The sequence below is a fragment of the Lethenteron reissneri genome, chromosome 23 (assembly GCF_015708825.2).
Source record: "Lethenteron reissneri isolate LAM-NWPU_2019-01 chromosome 23, ASM1570882v1, whole genome shotgun sequence".
Classification (NCBI taxonomy): domain Eukaryota; kingdom Metazoa; phylum Chordata; class Hyperoartia; order Petromyzontiformes; family Petromyzontidae; genus Lethenteron; species Lethenteron reissneri.
The window spans coordinates 2,448,660-2,468,428 of NC_083801.1; the positions used below are offsets into that span (position 1 = coordinate 2,448,660).

The 19,769-nt window shown below is 45.9% G+C and overlaps 4 protein-coding genes across 4 annotated transcripts; 3 read left to right on the plus strand and 1 right to left on the minus strand.

Moving 5' to 3' along the window:
* Nucleotides 1–979: 979 nt before the first annotated feature.
* On the plus strand, nucleotides 980–2,032 carry LOC133345750 (heat shock protein beta-11-like). Its single transcript, XM_061556717.1, has one exon. It carries the CDS (start codon nucleotides 1,041–1,043, stop codon nucleotides 1,653–1,655), a length of 615 nt encoding a protein of 204 aa, XP_061412701.1. The 5' UTR covers nucleotides 980–1,040; the 3' UTR covers nucleotides 1,656–2,032.
* Nucleotides 2,033–4,710: 2,678 nt separating this feature from the next.
* Nucleotides 4,711–5,766, minus strand: LOC133345751 (heat shock protein beta-11-like). The gene has a single exon (XM_061556718.1). The coding sequence runs from the start codon at nucleotides 5,712–5,714 to the stop codon at nucleotides 5,100–5,102; it is 615 nt and encodes a 204-aa protein (XP_061412702.1). The 5' UTR covers nucleotides 5,715–5,766; the 3' UTR covers nucleotides 4,711–5,099.
* Nucleotides 5,767–6,808: 1,042 nt separating this feature from the next.
* On the plus strand, nucleotides 6,809–7,824 carry LOC133345752 (heat shock protein beta-11-like). Its single transcript, XM_061556719.1, has one exon. It carries the CDS (start codon nucleotides 6,875–6,877, stop codon nucleotides 7,487–7,489), a length of 615 nt encoding a protein of 204 aa, XP_061412703.1. The 5' UTR covers nucleotides 6,809–6,874; the 3' UTR covers nucleotides 7,490–7,824.
* Nucleotides 7,825–12,648: 4,824 nt separating this feature from the next.
* LOC133345753 (heat shock protein 30-like) lies at nucleotides 12,649–13,690 on the plus strand. The gene has a single exon (XM_061556721.1). It carries the CDS (start codon nucleotides 12,706–12,708, stop codon nucleotides 13,258–13,260), a length of 555 nt encoding a protein of 184 aa, XP_061412705.1. The 5' UTR covers nucleotides 12,649–12,705; the 3' UTR covers nucleotides 13,261–13,690.
* The last annotated feature ends 6,079 nt before the right edge of the window (nucleotides 13,691–19,769 follow it).

Here is a 19,769-nt window from a genome sequence, read left to right on the forward strand (position 1 = left end):
ATTATTAAACCTTATTTAATTACTAAAATAATTTATTATAACATCAGTAGTATGTACTGCATTCCTACAAGGCAACGATGGGAGACGAGGTTGGAGGAGCTGCTGCGCTTCCAATACTACACTTTTTACACTATGAGACCTCCTTTACCAGTGGCAAAATATAGTAGGTCTTACCCTTTAAACTGGTACAAAACTGACACCTTTATACAAGGCATCATGTTTGCAATAACCACAACACAAGTAGTCAAAATGCAAACAAAAAGAAACAACTCTGATGATGATAATTATATGCAATGTCTTGAAGTTGATTGGTCCACACCCGAGACAGCTTTCTTTAGAGCCTAGACTCCATTGGTGTTGGACCAGATGACACCAAAAGGCGTACAACTCAAAAACAGTGCATTATCACAGTATTGCAAAGTTTGTGGGGAATAATAGTCATTTTCTATACTTTTGAGGAATAAGCAATTAGGAAGAAACACTTACTACCCAGGAAAAAAAACACATGTTTTCGTTACACAGTGATATAATGAATGTAAAAGAGAGTAATGTGCTCTTCTATATTTACTTTAAATTACTACACTTTGAAGGGTGATACAAACCGACACTTACATGCTCGCTTACACAGCACAATGACATCATCTGCCTTGTCAGGAAAGACTGAGGCACACAGTGAGATGAGCAAAGCCAACGAATGTCTTACTTTAACTTTATTAATGCAAACTATAAATTCTGTACAATGTTATTTTTAAAATATACGTAATGCTAAAGTTGACAGCGTGATCTGGATGCTATTGTAGTGAACTTGTCGCAGACTGCAACCTGAGACACGAGTCACTCATATTTTCTGTGGATGAGGGAAGCCCCTGGGAGCAACTGCGTCATTCTGGACGCTTCTGGCTCCCCCTGGCATCTGCCCGTCAGCACTGCCAGGGCTATAAAAGCAGCTCCTGTAGCTGCACTGGCAGAACATCGGCGGAGGAGGAAGCAGCGCTCATAGCTCAAGCGAGCCTCACTGTGAAACACATCAACTAACAAGCATGGCCCTGAGTGTTTACTTCCCTGCGATTCACGTGGTGGAGAGGAGCGTCTGGCCAGGCTGGCCGGTCTGGAACCCCCGCGGTGAAAGTCTCTTACATCAGCTGCAGCGAGAAATGAGGAGCGAGATCGAGAGGATGGAGAGAATCTTCCGTGGAGTCGATCATCTCAGCAGCCACACGTGGGCTCCGGGCAGCCTCGGAGACGCACTGCTGCAGCAGCCGGCCGTGAGCAGTGGGTTCCAGATTGAAGATCCACAGGAGCAGGGAGACGGGTTCGTCGCGTCCCTGGACGTGCAGGACTTCTCCCCACAGGACCTGGCCGTGAAGGTGTCTGGAGACAAGCTGGTGGTGGCTGGACGGCGCGAGGTGAAGAGCGGAGAAGTCAGCAGCGGCAGCTACAGCCACAGCTGCCAGGAGTTCCACAGGGAGACGCAGCTGCCCAGGGACGTGGACCCGCAGAGCGTGAGCTGCTGCTTGACCCAAGACGGGAAGCTGAAGGTCAAGGCTGAGCGCCGCGCCCTCCCTGCAGCGGCCGAGAGGGTGGTGGCCATTGAGCAGCCAGCGACATCGACTCCTGGCACGGCCTCTCAGTCCACTGGCTCCACTCATGCGTAGAGTGGCGCCTGGAGCATCCATTCCCGTGTCTGACTATTTAAACAGTATTCGTGCTGGAATTCAGTTTGATACAGTGTCATGAATTTTGTATTTTAAGTCATCATAAGAATGTTAAAAGGCATGTCATGTGTCGTATCTTAACAGTAATTTTAACATCTTACTGGACGTTATTTTGAATGCGACTCATTAAATTAAGAATGTTTTATTTCATGGGGCAACAATATGTACAATATTTTAAGCAATTTATTGTTTACACTCGAATTTCGTTATTTAGTTGTACATGTACGTTCCTACTTTGAGCACTTACTATTAACATTGTATGCAGTACACATTCAATATAATATAGAACGTTTGATTTGTGACTTTTGTCCGTACATTTAAAAAAAAGACATTTTGAAATAAAGTTTTTGTTGCATAAAACCAAATGTTCTAAGTCCAGTTTGTATACTGAACCTCAGGACGCACAACCGAGGATGTTTAATTATTAATCAGAATTTTTAATTATTTTTAAAGGAATGGCGAGCTGAGTACAGCAGAATTAACATGAGTGCAGTTAAGTAAATACTGATATAAAAATATGTTTTAAACTGCGCCAAAATCAATCAAAACGAACAGAATTGGATCAGAATAAAATCTCCAATGCTTGACATTTAATCAGCCGCATAGCCGATTCATGGTCAGGATGTTGTGTATGTTTGCATGGGCAGGGCGAGAGTTGTCACCTGTCCGGGAATTACCATCTGTGTTCAGGTTGTAGGTATTTATACTGAGATATAGCACCCTTATTGTGTTGATTGTTATTGTCGTTTACTGTGTAGTTCTGATAATTATAGACCGAGTGCTAACTGAGAAATCTATCCAGGTTTGGTCTACGATTAAAAGTTGGAAATCTAATAGCAACACCCTCCTGTGTCTCCAGTGTGAATATGCAGTAGGGTCATGTTTCAACGCAGTGTATGTTTACATGGTGAACTTCTTTCGCACCGTACGCAGCCAACCATGCTTATTGGAGGTGCGGGGGAATAACAAACTGAACGCAAAAAGAGCAGGGACACAGATTGAAAACACAGAAGTGCATTTACACGTAGGGCGGTTGTTGAAGGGGGAGAGGGATGAAAATGATTCAGAGACGTATCAGGGCAGAGCAAAGTGTTGATTGCAATCTGAACATAATAATGAAACGTAAGAAAGCATTATGCCTTAAGCAGAATTCTCGTTAATCAGTGGACATGACCTGCAATAACAGACTCACCACAAACATGGCCATTGACGAAGACAATGGAGCCAATGTTGAGAAGTGCACAAGGAAGCGTAGACATGCACATGCAAGGAATTTAACTGAGACTGGAAGCAGGACACGTCAATTGGATATCATATGCAAATTAAAGGCATCATTTTAGTTTCGAAAGGTGGGGTGAGGCAGGACACACAACTTGAAGGGATGACGGCCGGTGGTCGAGACAAACGTGGGAATGGGAGCTAAAGGAGGGAACGCAACCGACAGAGCGTCCACTGCGAAGATGTAGCAAATAAATCAACCTGTGGGCATGAGCCAGACGATTTTTGCATTGCAAATCCGCAAGAGATGTTGATGGCTTCGTACAGAAGTGGAGAAATCTTGGCTGGAGATGGTGACGGCTGCAAAAGTAGCTTTGGAAAGCATTTACACGAAATCACCTTCAAAAACATCCATTTACTTAATGACATTTTCATTAAATGTGTATTCAGAAAGATAAACTATAACAGTATAATAATTAGATCGTTTCTTTATTTTGCTAATTTTAAAATAAAGCGTAATTTTTTTCATTGTACTAGTTTAATGTCTTAAGGTTGTTTTAATATTCTCTAAGATAAAAAAAGTTTTCCAAAAACATGACATTAAAAGGCGCATTAATTGAACGTGCTATTTTAAATAAACCGTGTCATTCCTCGATACTGTTTTGGTAATTCCCACCTTTTTGGTGCCCCGATTGTCTTCTGAACATCTTCTACCATTTCAACTAATCGTCACGTTAATTTGTTACACGGCAAATCCGTGTAGCCTGTTGCCCAGCTACTTTTGTTGGCAACAGCCCAAAGCCATAAATAACAGAGTTATTTTTCGATTTAAAGCTTTCGTGACCTCAGGGATTCATCTTCTTGGTTCTTTCGGTAAAGTCACTTTTCTGATGGCACGGCGGCCACCCAACGTGGTCCCGCTTCTTCACTCCATCAACTGGCCTCGATCTCTTCTGGGCTCCCCTCTATAACCTCTCTCCCACGTGACCCTGACTCCTCCCATCCGGATCGTCAGCTCCGGCCTTCCCATACTGCCCTGCTGGCTCCACCTCCATTCACCTCGCTTCCCATTGGAGCCGAGGTGAACGGCGGCCCCTCTCACACGCCCCCCATACCGGGCTCCGCCCCCAATACCAAGGGTCGTGTGATTGGGCCAGAGTCCAGCAGCAACCCCATTTACGCTCGCATTACAACAGTATGATTTGTTAACAGTTGAAGGACGATATAACTGAAATGGCATTTGTGGTAACATTTCACGTAGATCATTGCAACCCCGGCCCCAATTCTGAGTGCGGAGTGACTTGGCAGGTGTGTGTGAGGGATGCGTTTCAACCGTGGTGGCCGAATGCCCTTCGCCGCAGCCATACCATCTTAAGGCCAGTTGCAGCGCCGCGGTGCAAGGTAGCGTCGGGGGAGGTCGTCCAATTCCCTGATCGCTGGAAACCGTGAGAGTTAATCCCGATAAGGATTTCTCGGATAAAAACCGGTCGATCAGGTGACCTTCCATTCCAGCTCTATGGGGGGGGGGGGGGGGAATGCGTGCGGGTGTGTTCATGTGAGGTGAGGTGAGGGGGACGAGGGGTTGGCTCCGTCGCTTGGTGGTGGCGAGGTCGCAGATGGGGCGCCTGCCAAATGGCTTCGTGGCGGTGGCATCACAGAGCAATGAGGCGGCGTTACCGGTTGTCTTAGTTTTGGGGAATTCTGTGTCCAGAACTCTGATCCACAGTAACGATGAAACAAACACAATGCAGACAAAAAGAACAGTGCAACTGTTGCATGAAATTGAAAGGCATTTTATTATATATATAAAAAACATTCGTCAAATACCATTGCCAAGAACAGTACAGTATTGTCAATACAAATTTAGATTCAGTTAGAAATGTATACTATGTGAAAAATAGCAATGTATAACGATGAAAAATACTTTAAGATAACATTCAGCATTATCTTATTGCAATATATGAACGTGTAATGGGATATTAAAACGATGCAACACAATTTGACAATCATGAACAGCGATATACTTACTCCAATGGATTTGAATGTGAACGCTGAAAACGTAAATATTAGTGAACATATCGTGAATAGAAACCGATTTAACAAAATATCCATGTAAGTAAAACATCCATGAAGCAGAATACTGGAATGGATGCTCCAGGCGCCATTCTACGCGTGAGTGGAGCCAGTGGACTGAGAGGCCGTGCCAGGAGTCGATGTCGCTGGCTGCTCAATGGCCACCACCCTCTCGGCCGCTGCAGGGAGGGCGCGGCGCTGAGCCTTGACCTTCAGCTTCCCGTCTTGGGTCAAGCAGCAGCTCACGCTCTGAGGGTCCACGTCCCTGGGCAGCTGCGTCTCCCTGTGGAACTCCTGGCAGCTGTGGCTGTAGCTGCCGCTGCTGACTTCTCCGCTCTTCACATCGCGCCGTCCAGCCACCACCAGCTTGTTTCCAGACACCTTCACGGCCAGGTCCTGTGGGGAGAAGTCCTGCACGTCCAGGGACGCGACAAACCCGTCTCCCTGCTCCTGTGGATCTTCAATCTGGAACCCACTGCTCACGGCCGGCTGCTGCAGCAGTGCGTCTCCGAGGCTGCCCGGAGCCCACGTGTGGCTGCTGAGCTGATCGACTCCACGGAAGATTCTCTCCATCCTCTCGATCTCGCTCCTCATGTCTCGCTGCAGCTGCTGGAAGAGACTTTCACCGCGGGGGTTCCAGAACGGCCAGCCTGGCCAGACGCTCCTCTCCATCACGTGCATCGCAGGGAAGTAAACACTCAGGGCCATGCTTGTTGATGTGCTTCGCAGTGAGGCTCGCTTCTGCTGTGACCGCTGCTCCCTCCTCTACCGATGTTCTGTCAGTGCAGCTACAGGAGCTGCTTTTATAGCCCTGGCAGTGCTGACGAGCAGATGCCAGGGGGAGCCAGAAGCGTCCAGAATGACGCAGCTGCTCCCAGGGGCTTCCCTCATCCGCAGAAAATATCAGTGACTCATGTCTCAGGATGCATTCTGCGACAAGTTCACTACAATAGCATTCAGTTCATGCTGTCAACTTTAGCATTACGTAAATTTTAAAAATAACATTGTAGCAGAATTCATAGTTTGCATTAATAAAGTTTAAAGTAAGACATTCGTTGGCTTTGCTCATCTCACTGTGTGCCTCAGTCTTTCCTGATAAGGCTGATGATGTCATTGTGCTGTGTAAGCGAGAATGTAAGTGTCGGTTTGTTTCACCATTCAAAGTGTAGTAATTTCAATTCAATATAGAATAGCACATCAATCTGTTTTACATTCATTATATCACTGTGTGACGAAATTCTTTAGTTTGTTCCTGGGTCGTAAGTGTTACTTCCTATTTGCTTATCCCTCAAAAGTATAGAAAATTGCTATTATTCCCCACAAACTTTGCAATTTTGACCAGGACATTGATATTTAGAAATTTACCTATTTTCAATGAGAAAACGTGTGCATTTGAGTTATTCCTTCACGTAAAGTCCTGGTCACAAAAGGAAAGTTTGTGGTGAATAATAGCCATTTTCTATACTTTTGAGGCATAAGCAATTAGAAAATAACACTTACTACCCAGGAACAAATATCGTGTTACATAGTGAATTATCAGTGCAGAGTGAATTTTCAGTACAGAGTGAATTATCAGTGCAGAGTGAATTATCAATGCAGAGTGAATTCCATGGCAGTAAACTGCTTAAAGACTGCAGCCTGAGACACGAGTCACGCTCTTGATTCTGTGCCGATGAGGGAAGCCCCTGGGAGCAGCTGCGTCATTCTGGACGCTTCTAGCTTCCCCTGGCATCTGCACGTCAGCACGGCCAGGGCTATAAAAGCAGCTCCTGTAGCTGCACTGGCAGAGCATCATCGAAGGAGGGAGCAGCGCACACAGCTCACGCGAGTCAAGCGAGCCTCACTGTGAAGCACATCAACAAACAAGCATGGCCCTGAGTGTTTACTTCCCTGCGATGCACGTGATGGAGAGGAGCGTCTGGCCATGCTGGCCGGTCTGGAACCCCCGCGGCGAAAGTCTCTTCCAGCAGCTGCAGCGAGACATGAGGAGCGAGATCGAGAGGATGGAGAGAATCTTCCGTGGAGTCGATCAGCTCAGCAGCCACACGTGGGCTCCGGGCAGCCTCAGAGACGCACTGCTGCAGCAGCCGGCCGTGAGCAGTGGGTTCCAGATTGAAGATCCACAGGAACAGGGAGACGGGTTCGTCGCGTCCCTGGACGTGCAGGACTTCTCCCCACAGGACCTGGCCGTGAAGGTGTCTGGAGACAAGCTGGTGGTGGCTGGACGGCGCGAGGTGAAGAGCGGAGAAGTCAGCAGCGGCAGCTACAGCCACAGCTTTCAGGAGTTCCACAGGGAGACGCAGCTGCCCAGGGACGTGGACCCGCAGAGCGTGAGCTGCTGCTTGACCCAAGACGGGAAGCTGAAGGTCAAGGCTCAGCGCCGCGCCCTCCCTGCAGCGGCCGAGAGGGTGGTGGCCATTGAGCAGCCAGCGACATCGACTCCTGGCACGGCCTCTCAGTCCACTGGCTCCACTCACGCGTAGAGTGGCGCCTGGAGCATCCATCCCAGCAGCCTGCTTCATGGATGTTTTACTTACATGGATATTTTGTTAAGTCAGTTTCTATTCACGATATGTTCACTAATATTTACGTGTTTCAGCGTTCACATTCAACTCCATTGGAGTAAGTGTATCGCTGTACATGATTGTCAAATTGTATTGCATCGTTTTAATTTTCCATTACACGTTCATATATTGCAATATAATGCTGAATGTTATGTTCACGTATTTTTCATCGCTATACATTGATATTTTTCACATAGTATACATTTCTAACTGAATCTAACTTATTATTGACAATACTATACTGTTTTTGGCAATCGTTTTTGACGAATGTTTTTTAATATAATAAAATGCCTTTCAATTTCATACAACAGTTGCACTGTTCTTTTTGTCTGTATTGTGTTTGTTTCATCGTTGCTGTGGATCAGAGATCTTGAGACAGAATTCCCCAAAACTAAGACAACCGGTAGCGCGGCCTCATTGCTCCCTGTCCATGACAACTCCCAAGGTGCCAGGCTCACGCCGTCGGCCCTGCCTGTGTGGTCGTCCTGCCGAGTCACTCGCAACTCAGAATTGGGGCCGGGGTTGCAATGATTTACGTGAAATGTTACCACAAAGCCCATTTCACTTCTATCGTCCTTCAACTGTTAACAAATCCTACCGCGAAGAGTTGTTTCTCAAATCGTGTGGCCAAGCGTAGCACTAATACATTAGTTGCCCTTGAATGTTGCGACAGAGAGAATGGAAATCGGTTACAGCACAGCAATGCTGCTGTAGCAGTGTAAGTCACGCTGCTATTAAAATATTCTGTCTCGAATTTCCTGGCTGGCTGCTGGCTGTGCTTCTCTCCACCCCAACAATAACTCTGTTGTTAGTGGCTTTGGGCTGTTGCCAACAAAAGTAGCTGAGTAACTGGCTACACGGGATTTGCCGTGTAACAAATGAACGTGACGATTAGTTGAAATGGCAGAAGAAGTTCAGAAGACAATCGGGGCACCAAAAAGGTGAGGATAACCAAAACCGTATCGAAGAATAACACGGTTAATTTAACACGTTCCTTCGGAGTGGGCAGGTAGGAACTTGGTTGGACAGCGCATTCGTGCACGACAGACAAATAATCCCTGGTCGGCAGTGTGGAACCTGTTGTTCCTATCTGTATGTATAAAAGATAACTTGACTCTAGATTTGAAGCTTTGGTGACTGCAATGATTCATATTCTTAGGTTTTTTCGGTAAAGTCACGTAGGTAAAAACATTAAAAGTAAAATAAAATAAAAATCACGACGTTTCGGAGGCAACACAAGCTTCCGTCTTCAGGTGGTACCGTCACAGCCACGACGGCTGTATCAAGTAAATGAGAGATTGTAGGAGCTAGCACTCCGTTTATATAATGGTCGGAGAAGGTGGGGGTGCAAGGGCCGCATACTTTTTATTAATATGGTAAGGTGAGGCTTAAGACTAAGAATAGACTGCATAACAAAGGCTGAGCCCACCGAGTTGTAGCAAAGGCTGAGCCTTTGTTATGGAGAGGTGCGGTTTGTGACTCAACCTGTAACAGGGAGACCACCACTAAGCATGGTACAACTGTGATGGTTGTCTGTCAAATAAGATTGGCAAATAAGTGTAGTTAAATCTTTTTTGCATGGTTAATCACATCTTTCCAATGATTTTTTAGTCTTAAGCCTCACCTTACCATATTAATAAAAAGTATGCGGCCCTTGCACCCCCACCTTCTCCGACCATTATATAAACGGAGTGGTAGCTCCTAAAATCTCTCATTTACTTGATACAGCCGTCGTGGCTGTGACGGTACCACCTGAAGACGGAAGCTTGTGTTGCCTCCGAAACGTCGTGATTTTTATTTTATTTTACTTTTGAATGTTTTTACCTACGTGACTTTACCGAAAAAACCTAAGAATATAGATAACTTGACTTTAGGTAGCCAGGCAGACAGCCCCCTTAACTATCGCCCCCCCCTCCCTTAGGCCCCTCCCCCCTTAGGCCCCTCCCCTGACCCCCTTTCCCTTAGGCCCCTCCCCTGAGCCCCCCCCCCCCCCCATATCCTCAGGCCCCTCCCCTGACCCCCCTTCCCTTAGGCCCCTCCCCTGACCCCCTTCTGTTAGGCCCCTCCCCTGAGCACCCCCCCCATATCCTTAGGCCCCTCCCCTGACCCCCCCCTCCCTCAGGCCCCTCTCCTGACTCCCCCCTTCCTTAGGCCCCTCCCCTGACCCTCCTCCCTTAGGCACCTCTCCTCTCCGTACCCGGCAGTAGGTCTCCACCAATCAAAGAGCTGTTTACCTGACTCCCCCCTTCCTTAGGCCCCTCCCCTGACCCTCCTCCCTTAGGCACCTCCCCTCTTCGTACCCGGCAGTATGTCTCCACCAATCAAAGAGCTGTTTGTAAGGTCTCCACCAATCAAAGAGCTGTGTGTATTATTTATTTATTTATGCACGACAGACAGACAGTCAGACAGACAGCTAAATAATCCCTGGTGGGCAGTGTGGAACATTGTTCCTCCCTGTATTTGCGATTTCAAATATATAGATAACACTGCCTTGAATGAAAAAAATGATAGACTTTTCAGCCAATGGCTCTACCGAATGAACAAACTCTAATAAGCAACGTTTCGGGCCCATTATACATTTATTTTACATGCAAAGCAATGTTATGGCCGAATGTGGAGTTTGTTGTCATTTGTGCTTGTGCGCCATTATGAACGGAACATCATCCGCATATAATTTGCATCATAAAAAGAATAGTGTAGTATTCCATGCAGTACCGTAATATCTGTTATAATAACATGGTAATGTGGAGCATTGATTGGGAATCCACTTTCAGAATCAGAATCTTTATTTCGATTGGAGGAATCCGACGAGCTTATGAAGCCATTTTTCACAGATGTCTAGTATTGGTGGATTTGAATTTTAGTGTGTATATTTTTTTAAAATAATAATTTTGTATTGATCCAACCACGCGACAGGTGAGTGGTGCATATCGGGATAGGCGGCTGGGACAGACAACCAACGGGGACGTGCAGGACCGTAGCGTTGTGTGTTACGTGGTGCGTCAGATCCCCTTTGCTTCGGGGAAGGAAAGGGTAAAGGGGGGGGGGGAGGGGGGGGAGTCAGTCTCATTTCAAGTTCCGTCGAGTAAACTCACAGTCTCTGGAGTGGCATTCATGAGGGGGCCCCAGATATGGGACGACTCCCCTTCCCTATTCCTCAGTTTAAGACTCAGGTATTCTAAAGCTACTATGGCGACTAGGGGAGTTGTGCCAGAGCGCGAAAGAGGGGGCCCCGATATTATTCCTGGAGCTAATGATGGTCTTTTTAACCGAAATGTTAGATGCTTGGAAAAGGGTATATTGGTGCCTGGTGATACCTTGGGGTTTAAGACCCAGGAGGGAGGATTCAATGCTACGTTGTTCCACGGTGCCACACATCACGTTGTACAGATCGGTTATTTTATCATCGAATGTCCTGATGGTGGGACAGTCTCAGAAGGCGTGGATGTAAGTTTGGATGGTGCCCGGGGGCACTTAGGGCAGTCTGGGGAGAGTAAGTATACTTTTTAACAGCAATCTGCCAGATGCACAATTAATTAACACAATGTACATCGTTACCGCCGGAACACTGAAACCGACACTAATCACCTGGCCTCCCTGTTCTGGCGAATAATCTGCCACCAAATATCCGCAGAGACATCGCGCAAACTGCAAAGGAGTTGACACGTTTTCTTTCCAGGAACAACAACAACCACCTGCCTACCGATCAACGGAGGCATCAACAATGTACCTCGCGCTGTCACCATCCTAGAATGTCACCCAGATCTGGAATGACGCTGGTGAACAGTGGCACAACACGTGCGTCCAAAATAAACACATTTGAAACCCAAACATCACACCTCCTGGCTTTGAGATTCCTTCTTGGAGACATTGGTGTAACCATCAACCTCATCAAAACGTCAACAGGCCGATGCGCATTATCTCCTTCATAAAAAAGGGGTCATTATGCCAGTTCTTTCCATACACCTCCGATTAACACGGTTGGCTACATACGATGATGACGGAAGCTTGTGTTGTCTCCGAAACGTCGTGATTTAATTTAGTTATTTTCATTGTATTATTTTTATTCTCATTATTTTTCATCTACGTGACTTTACCGAAAGAACCAAAGAGTATGGATCCTTGCAGTCACGAAAACTTAAAATCTAGAATTAAGTTCAACTAACATACATGCAAATGGTAAATTAAAGACAAGCCACAGTACGATTATGGCCATGCAAAACCAAACTATGGACCACGTAGTAAAAATACTCGTCTGAGCTCCTTCAACGCAGGAATAGCAAAACTACACTAACTCTAATAAATTCAAGCAATTTTGAAGATAATAGGTTACTTTCAGAGTTCGAACAATGCAGATAATGTTCAACAGTGTAACTTTTTTAAAACTCTGAGCATTCTTTAAAATATTTTTCATGGCCATATAAAAATGAAGTCAGGCTCGTGGAGTTTGTCCGGGATAATGCCACATCTTTTAATTTCGCAGTCCCGTAATGGGCTGGATAGTGGCACGAACTTGGATTGTGACAATGTGAAGCGAATGTGCTTAGGGAATGGACAAGAGGTTGGGGAACACGATTACGTAAAACCAAAACCAACGACAACAGCAATAATCGCGGATCCGCTGCCATGGATAAGATGACAGATGAGAGTAGATGCACTGCATTGCCATTAGTTGCAACCGGATGCAAATTACACGATATTAATGGTTGGTGTATTATGGGTAATCTGGATTCATCCTTAATGTCTTCACTCCTTGACGCTCACTCGATATAAACTAGCAAATTATTCCTCGTCTCATTTTTTTGACTAACAAAACACACCATGTAGAAAACTGCAAAGTTAGATGTTACTAAGTTAACGGAACATGCAGCCTGCATTCTATGCTTTGAGACGCCAAAGCTGGAGAAGCTTCTATCTGATTCACCAAAAACAATGACTTCATTCCCGCTAAGGCGTGCCTGTACATGACTCATCTAAAGCCTTAAAGTGAGAATGTTCCCGCAAATGCTGGCTTACGCTTATTCGCATTACCTGCGCTATATAATTGCTGCCCTAGTTGTGCGAGCAGACCACTCTCGGACAAGAAGACAGAGCAATCCTCTACAGCTCGGAGACTTCCTTCAAAGTAAACGATCATGGACATGAACGTGTACTTCCCTCCAATGCACGTGATGGAGAAGAGCGTCTGGCCAGGCTGGCCGGTCTGGAACCTCCACGACAATAGCCTCTTCCAGCAGCTGGAGCGAGACATGAAGAGCGAGATCGAGAGGATGGAGCAAATCTTCCGTGGAGTCGATCAGCTCAGCAGCCACTCGTGGGCTCCGGGCATCCCCAGAGTTGCGCTGCAGCAGCAGCCGGCCGTGAGTGCCGCGTTCCAGATCGAAGCTCAGCCGCAGCAGGGAGACGGGTTTATCGCGACCCTGGACGTGCAGGGCTTCTCCCCAAAGGAGCTGGCCATGAAGGTGTCTGGAGACAAGCTGGTGGTGGCCGGACGTCGCGAGGTCAAGCGCGAAGGCAGCGGCGCCTACAGCCATAGCTACCAGGAGTTCCACGAAGCGATGCAGCTGCCCAAGGACGTGGACCCGCAGAGCGTGAGCTGCTGCCTGAGCGACGACGGGAAGCTGAAGATCAAGGCTCAGCGCCGCGCCCTCCCTGCCGTGACTGCTGGGAGGCTGGTGGCCATTGAGTGAGCTGGGAAGTGCTCACCAACACATTAACATATGGAATCTAACGTTAAACGCCCTGCAGAAAGTGCTTGCTTCTTAAATGCAAAATTGTAACTGCGCTAATTGTTCGCATTCACTATGTGAAGTACAGTAAAATACATCTAAAATGTTGCAAAGTTATTAAACTAAACATGCTTAATTGTTCAATGAATATACTCTTTGAATCTAATGCCAATTGCCAGAAGTCATTGTTTTTCAATTCACTTTGCTTTTCCTGCACATAACGTTAATGTTGTTCTCGCTTTTATTGCCATGCTGTTACATTCGTTTCAAATGCTTTTTTATAAAGACAAACTTGTGATGTTTTTTTGCAAGTTCAATTTGATTGTTACAGTGGAAATAGTCTTTAAAATATAGTAATTTGATGCTGCAAAATAAAAGATCCCAGTATTCACGGAAGTTTGTGCTTTTTTTTTCTGTGTCCAAGCTAAAAATAAAATCTGCCGTTCAGGGTTGTGAAACTGGTACACATTAACAACCTTCGCTTGGGAAAGGGACGATTTCTGACATCCACTTACCAGCATACACCATTCTTTAGCAAATTCCCACAGATTTGACGAGTTGTTGGCGAGAATGGCCCATTAGTCAGCCCCTACCAATCACGCTCGATAGAAAACAGCACCGTTTACGGTCTTTAGTTAACATCTTGTGTCAGATATATGGAGAGATGGTGTAGCCGAGTGGTTTTCAAACTTTGTTTTGGCGACTGTACACTCCTTGTTGAAATTTGTTTAAACCGAGTTACCCCCCCCCCCCCTTGCCTGAGCAAACATGGTTCTGATCAATAAATATTTGCATGATTAACATAAATATTTTTTATCGATTATCCATTTTGTGAGGTATCCTAACGAGCTAGTAACTGCAAGCGAATAAAAAAAATCAACGGACACTCTGCATGCATGACGTAACTTGTTCGCGCTCGCTGGCTGCTCTAGTAAATCACATTGTTTAGGATCAATGAGTGTAGAAAGGTCTTTATATCGTTATAGGTTACCTTATAGATTTACATGTTTTTATAGCTATTTCAATATTGGCAGATTCATACATGATTGTTCACCAATGACTCTCATGTATGAGATAATTTCACACGAGTATAAATCACCCCACGTGCCCCCAGAGGTCCGCCGACACCCGGCCGAGAACCACTGGTGTAGATGATGCATGGACAATCTTGTTTGCATGTAGAGTTTCTTTCGCACCGTACGCAGCCAACTGTGCTAATGACAGATGCGGGGAAGGACAACAAACTAAACACAAACAGCACTTTATCCTCTTGGCCATGATAAAAACAACATTAAGACTGAATTAGCATTAATTTTGTGGATAATGACGTTAGCATACCACCAATTAAAAAGCAGAGGAAAACATTTATTTTGGGGAGGGCTTACATGAAACATGCAGTGGTAGAATCAAGATCTGATGAATGCATGTGTCTCAGCAGCAAAAGGAGGCGAGGAAATGTGAGATGCAGCTGCCGCACAGATGGAGGTGGAAGGTTTTGCAGAGTTGAAGGATACGAGACCTCCGCACAAACGATGACTCCCAAAGTAAAACACACTAAAACTAAACTATTATTTTTATTTTACCACGTAAAACCCACTGAGCTATATAGCTCTTTTTTCGGAAGCAACCTGGCCACAACTGATAGCTCAACGAAGTAGATTATTACGTGGACATTTATAGCAGACATACTCTAAAGACCTGTTTCTAATTGTAGAGGAAAAAAACCAGGAGGACCCGGAGAACAATCCATACGACCACGGGGAGACACGCAAACTCCAAATATATAGTAGACGTCAGTCGGGATCGAACCCACTACCTCCTGTATACTCGGCGAGGTAGTGAACATCTCGCCACCACGGCCCCCGCTACGTCGCCTTGCCGGTAACACCAGGGAAAAGATGAAGCCTGCTCGCTATGAACATCTTATCCGTGAGTAATGTCAGTAAACGTCTGGTTCATGTCACTGTATGAGGTGCAGTGAGGGAAGCTTTATGCCTGGGCTACTTCATCTTGTCCACAACAGCAAAGATAAAACGTACCTGACCAGTTAGAACCATCTCCATTTGTCAAATACTGTGCCCGTTTTCATTCAACTGTGGATAGCAGGGCCATTTTATGCCATTTCTTATGCGATGCATATAAATATTGGTTTTACATTCCATTTAATGAGCTGCAGATGTAAGGGATGCCGATAGGTGAATAATATTAATTTACACAAATACAGGCAGACCTCGTTTAACACTCAAGATGCGTTCCTGGAGAAGTGAGCGCAAATAAAATCGCCGATAAATGGGGTCATTATACCATTGAATATATGGAGATGCATTCCTAATAGCGTTATTTCTTTCATACGAGCAATATAGGAGGGATTATTGGGGTATTGGTAATAGCAATCATAATAATTCATACATGATTATGAAATATTATTAAACCTTATTTCATTCTTAAAATAATTTATTATAACATCAGTCGTATGTAGTGCACTCCTACAAGGCAACGGCGGGAGACGAGGTTGGAGGAACTGCTGTGCTTCCAACACAACACTTTATTTTGCCAGGTAAGGCCCACAGCTTAAAAGGCTCTGGTTCTTTCGGTAACTCCCCCCCCAGCCTCACGTCCTCTTCCCCTAGCGCTCACACAGCCCCCCCGACCGCACAGCGCCCCCCCCTCTATCTCTCCCCCCTTGCCCCCCCCCCTTTCTTACTTATATAACCTCTTGCCACGGCAGCTCTCTCGCCTACTTCAGCATTTTCTTGCTGTGGTTGTTTCACCTGATGAAGATCGCTTGTGTTGCGATCGAAACGTCGTGATTTGTTTTAATTTATTTTCTACCTACGTGACTTTACCGAAAGAACCAAAGAGTATGGATTCCTGCAGTCACGAAAGTTTCAAATCAAGCTTATATCGTTATTTTTGAGAAGCGACGTGGCCACAAATTATAGCCCAGTGAAATGGCTTATCACGTGGACATTTATAGCAGCCAAATACTCTAAAAGCATCTTTTTTTTACGTGGAGGGAAAAACCGGAGGACCAGGTAAAAAAAAGCCACGCTACCACAGGGAGAGACACACGCAAACTACAAATATGAAGGTGACAGGGTTGCGGTCGAACCCACATCTCGCCACCCTCTAATCCGGGTCATTCTCAGAGAAGAGCTCCAGGACGTCCGTGATATTAGCCATGCCCTCAGTCTAAACTTGTGTGGTGACGTTTCGTTTAGGCGGAGACAGAGAGCAACTCTTATATCTTGGTCTGGTGAGCTCTCACCTGGCTAAACAAATAAAATCGATTTGTTAAAACGTAATCATGACAATCGAATCGATGTCCCTATACTCGCCGGGCTGAACAAGTTCGCGTAAGAGCGTGCTCTCGACTGTCATTGGCGAGGAGCTATGGAACATGATCTAATTAGAAGGTGAAACCATTCAAATCTGATTGGTCGCCAGGGTACATTTGAATGAGCATGGGGGGAATAAAACAATAATATTTATTTACACTGTATTGGAGGAATCCGATGAGCTATAAAGCTCTTTTTTGTTTTTACAGATGAGGAGTCGGTTGGAAGACCGTTGAGAGAAATGAAGGATTGGTGGGAGTCGGGGAAATTCCAGAAAGGACGGGGGAAGATGATAAAAGGTGCGGTGTAGTTCTGGACCATGTCTGAACGGAGTTACACATGCAGTGCTGAGGATGTAATAAAGTCCAAGTTCAACACATAGCAGTTTAAGAATGTTTCGCCAAACTCTTTGGCGTGTTCGGGCAGGCTCACCCACGTTGCCAGTTGTGCCCGGGGTCGACATTCCACATCTTTGACGTGGACCATCAGCAAATCCGCTGCATGCCTATTCAAGTACCAGCTGTGTTCAGTTAGGGCTCACCCTGGTGACACTTCACCAATACTAGAGGGATTGTGGGCTTGCAAAGCACCCACGGATTTACAAAGTGAACTATGCCTCATTATGCAGGTATACACATGCATGGACGTATGTTTAAGCAGACAAAATAAACCGCATCACACAAAAATGCATATTACATTTACTGTGCTTTCAAACGGACGAGTAACAAAAGTATTATTCTGCATGTCTTTAGAGCCGATATTTGCTTAATACCGAATGGACATGGGCCCATGTTGTTTTCTTCAAACCACGAGAAAATCAGAGTTCATTACAGTTGCCAAAGTGCAGAATGCTCGAATGGAAATCTAAATAAGCCCTTTCAACCTACTTATTTATATTACGTTCACGTCTCTCAAAGTGCCTTATGTCACCGTGAAAATAAACCCCACCCCGTGTGTACATTACCGCACAAATACTTTAAAGTTTCACCACTCCAAATTTTCGCTCTGTATGGTGACTTCTTGAGAGAAACTTTAAGGTGTATATGTGTATTCGTTAGCCTGGTGAATACATATTTGGCTTAAAACACAACACGGTTTGGGGTGGAGAACCGTGGGTCGGTGGTTCTCGCATCAGTGGCAGATCTCAACCAACCCGCACTGTGGCGGCCAGCATGGTCAAGTAGTCAAACAAGCCGCATTACCGGCAGTCGATTTACAAAGGGCTGTACAAAAAGAGTCTGAAGTAACAATACACATTTCATTAGCTCACCACACATACTCTGAATGCCAATGGTAAATGCCACGACAGGTGTATGTGGGTAGTGGACTGCCGATTATTATTACACTTGTTGAAATCGCTTTATCAAGAGGATCATGCAACGTTTTCACAGGAAGGGGCAATTTGTTGCTATGTGTAATCCCAATCCAGAAATTTGCAGGTATTTTTTTGGGCAGAAGGATGTTTGGACATTTTATGTTATTTTATATTCATACTAGCTTTACTACCCGGCTTCGCCCGGGTACTTGGATTCACCACGCCCGGCCGCCTTTGTCTCCCCAGTGACGATGCTCACACACGACACCAGTTACTCGTTTGAGGCTGAGTCGACCTAGGGGAGGCCCAGGTCCGGTTCAAATAATCGTCACCGGTGGTGGCCGTGAGTGGGAATCGAACTCGGGTCGCCGGGTTCGTAGCGTGGCGCGCTAACCACGACACTACAATGCGTTACGCTTCCGTTGGACGATTTGTGTGAGGCGCGCCGATCCGCTGTACGGTTTTAGTGAGGCGTGCCGATCTGTTGTAGGGTTTGTGTGAGGCGTGCCGATCTGTTGTAGGGTTTGTGTGAGGCGTGCCGATCTGGTGTAGGGTTTTAGTGAGGCGCGCCGATCCGTTGTAGGGTTTTAGTGATGCGCGCCGATCCGTTGTAGGGTTTTAGTGAGGCGCGCCGATCCCCCGCGATACAATAATACTGTGTAATCGCTATAATTTTATGATTTACCGAGCCTATAATAGTAATTGCACACAATGGGGTGGCGGGGGAGTGAGTGAAGAGGGTTACAACACATTAATAAATAAGGCGATGTAAACCGAATAACGTTGTTTATGAATGTTTGCGAAAGCGTACGTGTTACAAATTGACTAACTTTACTTCATAACCAGGCTACAGTGTACATGATAGACTGGCAGTACACCCACCCAGCTGAATAAGCAGGCTACAGTCGACATTATAGACGGCTAGTACGCTCAACCAGCTTAATGACTATTTGTACAAAGAACATTTAAAGAATCGATTATAATAACCAGGCTACAGTCTACATTATAGACTGCCAGTACACCCACTCAGCTTCATAAGGAGGCTAGAGTCTACATGATAGAGTGGCAGTACGCTCACCGAGCTTAATAAGCAGGCTACAGTCTACATTATAGACTGGCAGTACGCTCACCCAGCTTAAAGACTATTTGTAGTCACCATTTAAAGAATAGATTCTTGGCGCGTTGGGTTTAAAAGTAATATTAATTGCACACAGTGTGGTGGGGGGGGGGAGTGAAGAGTACGCGAAACTTTGATGAATTTACCTCAGAGTAGCGTGGTGGGTGTCGAGGCCTAGTAGCGTGCAGAGCCTCCGGCCTCGCCTAAATTGCCCACCCGGCAGAGGCAGGGTACGGGTGGCGTTCCTCCCCCCCCCCCCGCGCTACAATAATACTGTGTAATCGCTATTATTTTATTATGTACGGAGCCTATAATAGTAATTGCACACATTGGGGTGGGAGGGGAGTGAAGAGGACGTGAAACTGTGATGAATGTACGTCAGAGTCGCGTGTTAATGCGTGCGCCTATTTTTAACGGGAATAAAAAATGGCGTCCACCCCTTGGCGAAGGCGTCGCTAGGCGTTGCCAGGGGCAACCGCCATCCAATGAAAGCGGCGAAGGCATCGCTACCCGTTGCAACCGGCGTCCAATGAAAGTGCGTATGGTCCGGCGACACACAGACAGACAGATTCACGATTTTATATATATAGATAGCACCTGAAACTCAAGGCATTTTACGAAGTTTAAAGGAGGTAACATTAGTAATTTCGATGGCAAGGAGGCGAGCAAGGAATGAGTGACCATGACAGAGGGCACGTGG

What these genes read in the sequence shown, in the direction of transcription:
- LOC133345753 (XM_061556721.1), top strand. Translation starts at nt 12,706, where the DNA reads ATGGACATGAACGTGTACTTCCCTCCAATGCACGTGATGGAGAAGAGC.
- LOC133345752 (XM_061556719.1), top strand. Translation starts at nt 6,875, where the DNA reads ATGGCCCTGAGTGTTTACTTCCCTGCGATGCACGTGATGGAGAGGAGC.
- LOC133345751 (XM_061556718.1), bottom strand. Translation starts at nt 5,714, where the DNA reads ATGGCCCTGAGTGTTTACTTCCCTGCGATGCACGTGATGGAGAGGAGC.
- LOC133345750 (XM_061556717.1), top strand. Translation starts at nt 1,041, where the DNA reads ATGGCCCTGAGTGTTTACTTCCCTGCGATTCACGTGGTGGAGAGGAGC.